The sequence below is a fragment of the Centruroides sculpturatus genome, unplaced genomic scaffold, assembly GCF_000671375.1.
Source record: "Centruroides sculpturatus isolate CEXI.00-Female unplaced genomic scaffold, Cexi_2.0 scaffold247, whole genome shotgun sequence".
NCBI classification, from domain to species: Eukaryota; Metazoa; Arthropoda; class Arachnida; order Scorpiones; family Buthidae; genus Centruroides; species Centruroides sculpturatus.
This window is the reverse complement of record NW_019384615.1, coordinates 152,469-165,948: the sequence shown is the minus strand read 5'-3', so window position 1 is coordinate 165,948 and position 13,480 is coordinate 152,469. Positions and strand designations below refer to the sequence as shown.

General features: G+C 27.0%; 1 protein-coding gene across 1 annotated transcript in view; it reads left to right on the top strand.

Moving 5' to 3' along the window:
- Positions 1 to 3,444: 3,444 nt before the first annotated feature.
- LOC111625343 (cGMP-dependent protein kinase 1-like) overlaps positions 3,445 to 13,480 on the top strand; it is a 35,317-nt gene continuing 25,281 nt past the window's right edge. Inside the window, exon 1 of the mRNA XM_023368479.1 lies at positions 3,445 to 3,789. Within this exon, the coding sequence (XP_023224247.1) occupies positions 3,511 to 3,789 (279 nt within the window). The 5' untranslated portion in view covers positions 3,445 to 3,510. The remainder of the gene's footprint in view (positions 3,790 to 13,480) is intronic.

Below are 13,480 nucleotides of genomic sequence, written 5' to 3'. Positions count from 1 at the left end.
ACAGTCTAAATCCGGCCACGTGTTAGTATGTAATATATTATGTGAAGTGCCTAAAAATTTTGGATATTTGTAAAAAATTGATTAATGCATAAATTTTCAAAAATTTCCTTATTAAAGAGCAAATAAAATACTCGATTTTACACAATAATGTGGCTGAGAAGCCTTCAAAAAGTATTGGAACCTCCAATATGTTGAAGCAGAAACGAAAATACCAGTTTTTTTGGATGGTTTATATAATAAAGTTTATCATAAATAAACTGCATTATATTTCCTGCTCATTTGCTGCGACGTTTCCTTTAAATATTCTAAAAAAACGTTTATAAAGATATATATTTTAAAATACAATTGATAAATTCAAAGCTTAGATAAAGGCAAAGATGAATTCAAGTTTTAAATAAAGGAATTTTACAGAAGAAATATTAACAAATTCAAAAATTGTTTGCTCTACTATTAACATAATTTAAGTAAATATTTTCTTAATAATTTAACAAGTTAAATTAAAAGTTTCGAATATTTTATCAAAAGTGAAAGAATGTAGCACGGAATTTAACATTTAGAATCGTTATCCCTCAATTCTGAATAGTAACAACGCATATATAAGTCCGGATATGTCGGGCCTCATCTCTCGCCATTGTAAGCTTGGCTCAATCCACGATGAGTATGAAAAAAGGCCCTCTTAGTGGCCGTAAGAAAAAAAGATACCACAGAAAATTATTAAAAGAACAACAAGATTAACTGGATTAATGAAAGAAGACTTGATGTGTTAAGGAGTGCCTCCTGGGAGGACTTTTTATGAGAAACTTGCCCATATTTGGGTGTTAAAACTATGAGAAACTTGCCCATATTTGGGTGTTAAAACTATGAGAAACTTGCTCCTATTTAGGTGTTAAAACTATGAGAAATTGGGCCGTTTAGTTTTAAACGGTATTACATTCACTTTTACATATAAACTGATCAATATTTATATTAAAAAAACCTTTAAATTTACAATTTTCGTGTGTTGAAAGATAGTTTTTCATAGAAAATAATAAATATTTACCTTAATATGCGCGTGTTTTTTTACATATTTACAAAATTGTATGACTATGTTTATAATAGAATGTTCCATTCTCTATCACTCTCACTTTTTTTTTTAAATTCTTGCCAAGAATTTGGTCTTATTTGCTTATAATAGATTGATTCAAGGACTTGCTAATTTTAACAGGAGAAAGATGATATCATTTTCTTACCATAGCCTGTCACTCTTCCCATACATTAAACAGAGGAAATAGAAGAGCAACAACTTTCATAATTTTTTTTTTTTTTTCTAAATTTTTAAAAATATCAAATTACACATAAATAATTTTACATTTTTATCAGATAAAAATAAATTATAAATATTGAACAGGGCGGAGTTGCCCTATAAATAAACAATTTTACATAATTCAACACCAGTTTGTCGGAACGAAGTACCTTAAAAATTATTAATGGATATTAATTTTTACTCTTCATAAAAAATGTATAATAATGTTTTAATTGAATAACACAATTAATTTCTGTAATTAGAATTAATTCTATTAAAATCTTTACAGTTTAAATATAATTAAGAGACGGAAGAATATGAAGAAGGGAGGGTTAATGTCGCTATTTTTTTTTAAATTAAATTAATTAATTAATTGTAAAAAAAAGAAAATTACAACCGTCTTATATATTTATATACATTATTTTTATCTATTTTGCTAATTTTACTTATTAATTTTGATAAAAATAAACAAACTCCTCCCAAAATTAATTTATACAAAAAGACATAATTAAATATAAATTATAAAACAGTGCTTATACGAAATTATATGTAATAAATTGGATAAAAATACGCCTCTACAACCGAAATTTTACATTAAAAGTAAATAAAATAACAAAAAAATGTACATATTTTACATTAATTTGAAGCATTTTCATGTTATATTGACATTATCTTACAGTACATACAGGACTTTTAAGGATTTAAGGAGTAAAATAGGTTTTATTCGATGATTAAAGGATGGATAAGTGTTTTTATTCTACATTCAATCATTTTTTTCTTATTTCAGAAACGTAATCTTTCATATATTTATGTATAAATCCGGTGGTTATACGAATATCTTCATAAATATATGAATTTATATACATCAGACAACATTCTGATAGGATAAAATTTAAGTTTTTTGAAAGGAATTCGCTCAAAAAAACCGTTAATAATGACAGAAATTTTATATTTTATACATAAAAAAAAGTCGAAAATTTAAGAAATTTTTACTATGTAAGCTATAAAATATAAATGTTTTTTAAAGTGGATTTAATGGTTGATATATTATTTTAGAAGAGCAAATTTTTAATGATTTTTAAAGCAAGATAACTCAATTTCTTCAACTAGAAACAAAACTGATTTATGCAAAATTAAAACAAATGAATTTAAACCTTTTAAATATTAATGTTAAATATTCTTTTGCTACTACTTAATTTATACCTCTGGTAAGGAAAAATTCGTTATTAAATCATGTAAAAATTCCATTTTCAGCTAAAAGAATCGATATTTTTATTTAAAAAAATCGGAGAGAGAACATTAATTTTTAATTTTCTTCGTATTTATTACTCCTGTACGCCTTTTTTTTAGATGTTTGAAGAGATTATAAGAGGTGTAAGTTTACAAGAAAAATTCAGTTGCATCCGGTATAATTTCCAATTGTCACTGTATAAAAATAACTTTTAAAATGACTTTTTAAGGTTTATAAATGATTTAAAATGATAAAATGATTTCTTTATTATTATTATTTTTTAAAATAATCTAATTTAAATCGATTTTTCTGCGTTAAGAAGTGATACTTCTATGCTGAAAGTTACATCTGCGAATTCTAATTTATATAAATGCTTACTCTACGGTAGTATATCCAATTACTACTTGAATTCTCAATTATTAAACTAGAATTTAATTTTTTTATCCACTCTCTTCGACCAAAATTACCCTATTTACATTTTCCAGTTTTCTAGTGAAACTATCGAAGAGAATTCTAAATTTTTCTTTGTAAATATAAAGAAAAAAAAAAAAACACTAAAAATTAACGAATATTTTAAATAATATTCGGATAATTAACAATAAATCGAGTTTTAATCGGAGATGAAACTTTAATTCAAAACTCCCCTATCTAGACACGTGCTCTAGTATATGGAGAAGTGGATAATAGAGAAAACAACCGAATTTCTTAAAAGTATTTAGCAATAAATTCGATAAGAAGAAAGAGTACTCGAGATAATTTGTTAATAAAACATGGCAACACTTTAAAAAAAAAAAGAAAGAAAGAAAACTAACCGCTACTTCACTTATATTTACAAGATTTGTTTATGTTACGACAATTTATCTTCTACGGGAGCGGCTGCTAAATTTATAACTAAGGTAGAACGAACGAAAAACTTCTCACCAGTGCCACTTGTGTCGCCACCGTCGACTTGTTACTAAAACTGTAGAAGGAACAAGCCGGCGACCAGTTGCTACCGATGTCTTCAGGTAATACGAGTTGTAATGCTTCAGTGCCATGTCGAACGTTTCAATGTAACCTCTACCAAACTCTTGTATCGTGTCTGAAGAAAAAAATGGGCAACGGTGCTACAACTGCAACTAAAAACAGTAACGCTCCTTCAGGTGATGCTGAAGATTTTAGGAGACGACAGGAGCAGAGTAAAGATATGCCCAACGATTTAAACGAAGCTCGAAGAACAATAGAGCATCAGGCTAGAGAAATTTTACGTCTGACTCAAGAAATTCATAAGTTAAAGGCTAGTTTAATCACTATTTTTTTTTAACTCTTACTTTTAAAACTTTTGTCAAGTTTCCAGCGCTCGATTTGCTTTCTAATTTAAATTTACGACGTGAAGTTAGCTTAATTATGCTTTTATTTTAGTTTTATTTTCACTAAAATGTAGCAAAATTATAGTTTAAATTTTGTTTATATTATCTTAAAATTGATTTGTTTACAGTTTTTAAATATGGAAATTAATTATAGAGTTTTTTGTGTATATTTTTAAGAGAAATGATTCTTATTAGTGACGGTTTCTACAACGAGTCATTCTTTAAACATCATTAAAAGTTTATTTTTGTGTCTTTTCTCATAATTGGTTATTTAATTATATTTATTTTTTGGGTTCGTAAATTAATTTATGTTAAAATTTTTCTAAAAATATTAAACTGCGATTAATTTACGATTATTTTAAAAGAAAAATATGCTTTCAGACAGCTAAATTTAGCAATTATTCCTGAAACTGATAAAGATAACAAGTAAAAATGAATAAGGTAACCTTTTATTAAGCACACTTTGTAAGGAAAGTAGTAAAAAATGTTAATTTTAGTGTAAAAAATACCAAAAATATCATTAATATACATACTTAAATGAGTGTAAATTAAGAAAAAAAAAAAGTCTTCATTTAGGTACGAAACAATTGCATAAATCGAAATCTATGCAAAAGAAAGAGTGCTGAATGGCATTTTAATAGCGAATTAAACTCAATTTCTTGGTAAACATTAATTTAGACGAATATTAGATACTCTGAATACAAACTAGAGCGAAACACGGAAGTTGCAAAGTGGGTTAACGTCACAATAACGCCTTGGGTAGCCTTCCTTGCATGGCAAATCAATCGACAGGTGAAGACTACTTTACAGGGTAATGCACTTCAAATTCTTCATCTCCGATGCCGTTTACACCATTCAGAATATGAAATAAACTTTTTGATTCGGACGTTAAGTAAAAATTAATAGCATAAATCAATCCCGATATAGTTAAAATATATTTTAAATTATGCAAATTTATATATTATCGTTGTAATGGATAGAACCTCTCTTTCTAAACCAACTCAATGCTTTTTAGATTTAAAAATTCATTAATAAATAAAGTTTAAAAACAAATAAATTCGTAATAAACGTAAATAATTTAAACTACAAAAAAATTAATGCTTTAGACGTTTTTCTACTGCATTATAAACTCTTCTTTTATGTATAAAAATTAAATTCAAAGAAGAAATTTCGATTTATCGAAAGAAAGGACATAAAATAATTCAAAGGAATTTTATTAAATCGATAAAATTTCCGTTAAAGGATATATTTAAAGTTAAGAATAAAGAATATATTTCGAAACAGGTGTGCATTCTCAAACTACAAGAGATTTTGACATTTCAGAAACAAAGAAGATAACATCTTATTCAGACATCATCACGTATTTTCACCTTCAAAAAAATGGGGAAAAATTGATGCTGAACGTCCTAAAACTGGAAAAAATATTAGCTAAAAAGTAAAATAGTCTGTAAATTAGCATATCAGCATGAAAATGTGCATCTTCCCTTCTCTCTTTTTTACTTTGATAATGCATTCGAATGGAATTTATCAATTAAAAACCTACTGAATGTAGAAATCGGAAGAATTCTTTACACAACGAATAGAATAAAAGGTATTGAGATTTTTCATACATTCGTAATCAGGAATTGGCGACGAAAATTTAAAAAAAAATCGATAATTAAGTAAGAAAAGTTATAAAAATCCCTTAAATATACTCGAATTTTCATTTAAATTAAATCTTCACGTGCTTTTTAAGTAAGTTTCCAAGTGAAGAAAAAAAAAGAAATTCAAAAGTTAATTACTACTTCATCAATACACTTAAAACACATTTTGTTGGATTAATTAGCTAAATGGAAGAGAGAAAACACAGACGAAGCAATCTTCAGATGAATGACTCGTTTACTTATCATCAATAAAGAAGCGTTGGAACGATGCTAAAACTTCTCTTATAATTATAATACCATTGTTTAGTGATGAGAAATTTTTCTTAAAATTGTACAGGAATCAAATATTTAACTTGTCTTGTTTATCCTTAAGGAAACAGAACGTTTTATCTTAAATATAGATTAATTTAAAGTTCTGTTCTATGCATAGGAGAAGCGGATATACGTGATACTGATCTTGATAAATATAATGACGAATAACACCTTCGGCGCATCTGTTCTCTGTAAACTTTATTAACACTCGAGATTTATAAGATGTTTCATAATTTATGCTGATGATAATAATTGAATTTCTCTTATCTGGTCAATTTTATTAAGTTTATCCTCAATTTACTTATATCAACGGTTTGTAGTTGGGTGATGCTTAAGTGGATATAAACACTAGAAGTTTATTAATTGTAGTTTTTTTAATACTTTTTAATCACTAGATATGATTTATATCGAGGAAAAATCGATTAACAAAAGAATAATCGATTTATAAGCTTATAAAAACGATGTTTTAAACAGTAAAATTAGCTATTTATGTGTTTATATTTCTTTAAAATGTCTTAATATTATAATCTGAGCGACATGTAACGAGTTTAGAGAAAAAAAATAATCATTTCGAAGTTAAAAAGTAAGATTTAGATGACTTCAAGCATGGAAATATTACATTTAATTAATATTAAAATATTTATTTTTATTAAAATTTATGAATGTTTATTGATTTAGATGAAATAAAATCGATGCTAAAGTTAGAAAAAAAAACACTGTTTTTAAGCCTTTAAAGATGTAAAAATTGTAAATAAATGTTAAGAAAATGAATCGATTCAATTGAAATTGCTATTTAAATGATTATTTCATAAATAGGTGAATTTTTAAACCGATTTTTCTACATAAACATGTAAATTTGGTCAATAAAAGTATTGTTTTTAGTCGATAAATGTCACTAAAAGTGTAAATTTTAACAATAAAAGAAAGGTCTGAACAATTTATTGTTAAGAACTAAGAAAATTATAACGGTAATAATGCATTTAAAGTGAGTAGAGGATGCTGTTTCAGCTGAAAAAAAACGTGATAATTTAAGAGAATTTTTTTAATAAGGTAAATTAGAAATGACGTTATCCAAAGAGTTTTAATAAGTTTAACAATAAATTCAATAGTACGAATAGGAAAGAAAGGATTTCTTGTTAGGAAAATAGGTCATAGATCAAGATTCTATTCAGAAACAGGAAAAAAGGAAGAGAGCGAGTGATTTAGCACTAGCTATAATCAATGAACTTTGATACGTACTGTACCTCCGACAAGTGGATGATTGTTAGCGATCAGTTCTCATCTCGGTTTAAGAGCTTTTATAAGCGGGTTAATTAGGTTTGTAAGGTTTTAGGTTTATATTTACGTTTCCTACTTGTTTATTTTACACGAGAACTTAGCGTAAGTTTGTTTGTATGACAGAAAAAAAAAGACGGTTTAAATCATTAGACTAATGAATTCTATACAAACTCTATGCGGAGAAAATGCCGAAATTTAAGCTAAATATGAGAATTGGGGTATTTTTATATTTGGCTGAAAAATGCCCAATTATATAGGCAGTTTTAGCCCACATAATCGCTAAAAATGTGGGCTGAATTGAGCAATACATCATTAAACACAGACTGAATATAGAAACATTTTATCTTACAATTAAATAAAGCATAAGAAATTTCTTAAATTTCTCACTCTTTTTTTCTAAAAAATCTGAGCCAGGATCACGTTGAAATTATGAGAAAACTTGTTAATTTATAAAAAAATTAAACATTATTTTATAGTTTAAAACAATAAAAACTGCACTAAAATTAAAATAATTTATATTCTAAACTAAAATATTGCATGATTATTCATTTATAAAATATTCAGCTTATATATTTGAAAAGATGACCATCATAGACGAATTATTCGCATAATAATTAATTAAATCCAACAATTAATTGTATAATAGCTGTTATATATTCTGCTTTGATCCTCTTATAGATTTAGGTAGGTCATTTGGATAATTTTAAGCAGATTTAATGAAGATATATGACCGATAAGGCACAAATCAATGAAGGAAAAGAATGAGATTCATCGAAAATCTTTAAATTCTAACAATTTTATTACAATTAATAACAGATATTTTACCAGTAAATGATATTTTATTGTAATTAATTACAATTAATAATTGTAACAACAATTAATATCGATTTCATAGAGTAATTGCTACACGATTAATCGATTCAAATCCAATTATTTGAAAGATTAAATGAAGCGTTAGAATATAAAAAAATAGAATTTTGTTTGATTTAATGTGATCGATGGTAAACTATCAATAAATTTAATGTAGAAAATTAACATGTTAATTAAATTAATTAATTTTAAACGCATATAAATTTCATATTTTTACTCCATTAATTAAGAATGTTAATGCTGTTTAATCAATCACATTTATAAATTAGTGCGAATGAGAGTAAATAAAATTCCTCCTTTTTATGATTTTAGATAAATTTATTCGTTATATTCTTATTTTTTAAATGTATAAATCATGTAAATAGATAATTAAAATGATTTTAAATCGTCGTAACAATCATAAATGAAGATGTTAAGCAAATTTCTACAAAATAGCTGCAGGAGTTGTAGCTGTTAAAAGGATTAAGAATTGATAGCTGTTGATAGGAGTAGGAATTGGCTGCAGGAGTTGGTAGAAGTAAAAGTACTGCACAGAATACATGTTAAGTTATAAGTTAATAAAATTAATAAACTGTTTTCATTGATTTGAAAGGTTCTTCATAACTAAACTTTATAATGTTTAAACTTTTATTAGATTTCCTGTTGAAAAGTCATGTCAAGCAATATTGAATTATGTTACTAAAATTACTGTATTTCTAGAGATTCATAGCTTAAATAATTGTATAGGCCTAAATTTATATTTAAAAAAAAAATTCAATTATATAAATTATACAAAAATACAAATAAATTACTTATATTTTAAAATTAAAACTAATTTTAAATTGATTTATTAAAATATTTATATCATTTAAGCCATTATAAATGTTCTTTTATAAATTAATCTTCCATAGAAAATTGACATCATTAATGTCTTTTTCTTACGAGAAGAAAAGATATAAGTAAATTCTACCGATAATGCTTAGATTTTCTGTTAATTAGCCCCATTTTTAAATAGTTTATATATACTTTTTGCAAATTAAACTAAAGCAATATATTTCTAGAATTTTCAAAATAAATTAGCAAAACTATCTGTTAAAGATGATTTTATTTATCTATTTTGAAAAATCTGTACAGCCAACAGCTTGTTATAATGTACTGCTTACATATATCCAGCAGAAAATGAAAGTTTTCTTTTGTATTGTCAAGTAAATTCCCCTCTAGACTCTTTCTCTTTTTTGACATTTTGAGAGAAATGTAATTTTAATTCTCGTATCATGCCTAAGAAATCTCCAATCATCACTCCATCAAGATGGAATTTTTTCAGTGCAGCTGAACAGGAAAGATAAAAAAAAAAAAAAAAATGGCATAAAAATAGCACGGTATTCTTTTTCCATGATATGTGTTGCTTGGCCCATTCCAATCATTTTTCTTTATGTAAGATTATTTTTTGTTTCTAACATTTTCTCTTATAAACGACCGCATAAATTTCCTCCATTTCGATGTATTATAGCCTATGTTTTTGGATAATTTAACCAAAGAATATTGAAATTGATTTATGGCAACTTATTAAAATTGCTAGAAAATAACCAAACATTTGTTGTAATTATTATTGATCATAACATATCTTGATGGCAGACGTTTAAGGCCTCATTGTACCACTTTGGGGGATCCGGGATGAAATCCGGGCTGATCGAAAACTACAGGAATTATGTTGGGCCCGTTGTAGTCTTGGTCGACCCACGAAAGCCTGAAAAAGGCCCCTTTTAGTGCCCATTCAAGAATACAATTGTTTGACTTTTTAATATATTGCTTTAATTTTTTTTTGTTAGTTTCTATTCAATTTAAATAGCAGTGGAAAATTTTATGGAATGTTTTATCGGGTAGAATGCGATATTGCCAATTAATAATAGAATTTATTTTGGATAAACTTAAGTAATATAATATTTTATGCTGAATGTACAGTACCGTATTTAATTCTAGAGGGATTGAGTTGATGAAACAAGGCAAGCCGATCTGCCTAGGGAGATTGCCTCTTTGGAGAACTTTCTATGGCAAATTGGTTCTTATTTAGATATTAGACACGTGAAGAAAACGATAACCCGTGGCTAACCCATTGATGAGGTGCAAACCCGCGATCAATTATCATGGTTCAGTGGTTCACTCTCAGTCACCAGTGGCTCGTTATATCTTCATGGAGCCAAGGCAAATTTAAATTAGATGACCCGGTGTAGACATTTTTCTTCCAGAAAATTTGTTGAGGGAAATACTTTCTTATAAAAGATTGGTTTGGGGCCCCCTATTGGTGTAGGCCCCAGGCAATTGCCCTTTTTGCCCATAGGATAAAACGCCACTAATGGATTTTTAAATCTCGAATACTCAAGAACACTTTCCATTAAATAATTTACAAAAATAGATAATTATAAACAGCTTTTATTATATATTTTAATTATCGATTAATCGGTCAATAACACGAAATATTCCGTTAAGAAATTCGATTAGTTTGTTAAAAATAACTGAAGAAATTAAACCATGAAAATTCTAATTTGGCAGCAATTTCTGGCTAAAAACAACATCCAAGTTTAATTTACAAGATCTCAAATTTGTCGTCAATTTAAACATCCAAATACCTTCGAAACTATGAAGAAAATTCTTACCTACCTTAAAAACTAAGTTAATTTTCTTTAATTTTTTTAAAAATAAGAATTAAAATTATTACATGAGAAATTAGGTTAGTAATTTATAAAATTTACATTTGTAGTTTTATAGGGAAAGATATAAAATAAATATTTATAAAGAAAGCTGCGAAATCGATAATAATAATAATAATAATAATAATAATAGATAAATATAAGAAGGCCTTTACAAAAATAAAGTTGTTTTATTTCGTTTCCTGTAAACACGAAAGACGAAAAGGAGAGACTCTGTGTAAATAAACTTACTCAAACCGTTAAGTGATAAACAAACTGTTAAACGTGATTAATTTCACTTGTTTTACGGAACGTGAGAGATGTTTAATGTTCCAATGATCAAATATCCTTTCGGATGAGCTCCTTTATGAAAAAAAATCAAGCAAAAATCATTAAAAAATACCTCGATTTTACGTTCTAAATCGTCATTTTAAAAACGTTAATTAAGCTTCATTCCGCTAAAGATTTCATTAATGAAGTGGATTTTCGTAAATATTTAACTTTAAAATAATAATTTACGTGTAATATAACGTCCAATCTTTTTTTATATTTTTATAACAAATCTACAACATTATTATTATTATTTTTAATTTGGAATTTTTAGTTTCTTGGTGTGCAACATGAAACTAATTATAAGAAATTTAAATACTTCGTCGTAACTTTATTTATGTACATCGTTGAAATTATTTATATGCCAATTTTTGTTAACACCAATGATATCAAAATGCTAAAATTAAACGAATGTCGTAATAGGATTCTCGGAATATGTCTTATACGCCATAACTCGATGACATTTGAAGGAATTTCTGGTCAGATTTTATTTGTCTCTTACTTAATTTAATGTTAAAAATAATTAATTCTGTTAAAGTAATAAAAAATAGCTTTAAATGTACATTAAATATATAAATTATATAGATGATTTTATTCGAAAAAAGTTGATGTCTTCCTAATTGCAAGTATAATAATCTCCGTGTTTGCAGGGCCATCGAAAGCTTGGTATAGTATTTGGGGTAAAGTGGGCGCCTTTTGCCTTAGCTGGCAACTTTTGTATTCTTTTTGAACATGTTTCTTTATTAATTAACAAAATAGCATTCATTTAAAGGATCAGAAACCATTGTAATTCCGAAGTATTCTTAGGACACTAGAAAAAAATCCCTTCTCGACGTATAAAAATACCAAATTCCTTCCCCAATTTTCTATAGATTAATGACACGTAAGCTTTCACCTGTCTGTTTTTTTCTATAGAAAAATGAATTAAATACTTCATCTTACCACTGATCTTTCTCGATCCTATTTTATTCGAATTCAGAATTTAATACAGATTCCGTACTATAATAGTATTTTTTTAATCGATATATCGCATTATTGTGACATATAATACGAATATATTGCTCGAAAATAGTTTTCCAACTTTATTTACAGACGAATAAGTACATTCATTGAATATAACTGAGCTAAGAATGCAGCTGTTCGCTTTCTTTAAAAAACTGTATTTAAAGTGGCATTTGTAGCGAATTTTATAAAAGGCTTTCTTGTTATATTTTATTTATGGTAATAGAAATGACCTGTATACAATTTTGTCCAAAAATTTAAAAATAATAAATGCAATTTGTAACTTGTCAAACGTTAAATTATCATAGCTCATTCGTTTTCAGACTCAGCATCTATGGAATCCTCCCATTCTAACCAGCATTCTAACCATGAATCCTCCTCACTCTGTCGTCAGAATGGGGAGGATTCCAATCTACGGACTGAACACAAAAATATTAACAGCTGGTAAAGTTGTCCTCATGATAACCCACACCATTTATGAATGATTTGAAATACATTTTATGATTCGTGTAAATTAAGAAACAATGTATTAGATACTCAGATTAAATGATCCCTTCATCATATAGAACCATTGTTAAATAATGTCAATCATCCTGGTACAAGTATTAACATTGATAAACTGTTAATACGTCTAGCTCTATGTCCATAATGTGTGATTAAAGATCAAAATTAAAAGTTAGTAGTAAGTTTTCATACATTTAAATTTATCGAAAAATTTAATCTTAAATTGAATGTTATGAATAAAAATCTGTAAATATTATTCATAAATATGATTGAGGATGATCTGTATAGACATTTTTCAGCCTGTAGTTTGAATATTATTATCATAATCACGAATAAGTTTGATTTTTCTCCCTAATTCTTTCCGTTTTATGGGCATTAAGAGGGCTTTTTAATTAAGCTCATCATGGGCTCGGCAGGACCACAATGAGTTAATAACGAGGCCCCAAGTATAGAAAATATTCAAGAATAACAGTGATCCTCACTAATATACAATTATAAACAATATTGAACAATATAACAGCGTAATCATTGTTATGATGATACTGTCTGTTGTACAGTGCCCGGTATACACCATGTATGATCTACTGTACATAGTGTAACCATATCATGCTTAGTTATGACTATAAATAAAATCCTAATGGGTCTAAGAAAGCCTTTTTAATCACACTCATCAAGGATCGGCCACACCTATAATGAAGTGGCCGTTTGATAAAGGTCAAGGCCTAAATATCCCCAAAATTCGCTGAGTTTTTCGCTCGCCCGGATTCGATTCGAGTTTCCAGAATAGTATAGGACTACAGGCATACTAAGTCTTAACGTTAAATCGTAATTAAATTATTACAGTAATAATTAATAAATATAAATCTTGTCTAGTATTAGATGCAGTAAAACTACTGCATATATTTTATTGTGAAGAGAAATAGACCTTTATCCAAGCATTTTTTTAAATTATAACATAGATACACCTCGGTAGCAATATATCAGAAGTATTCTTATAGAAGATTCTTTATAAG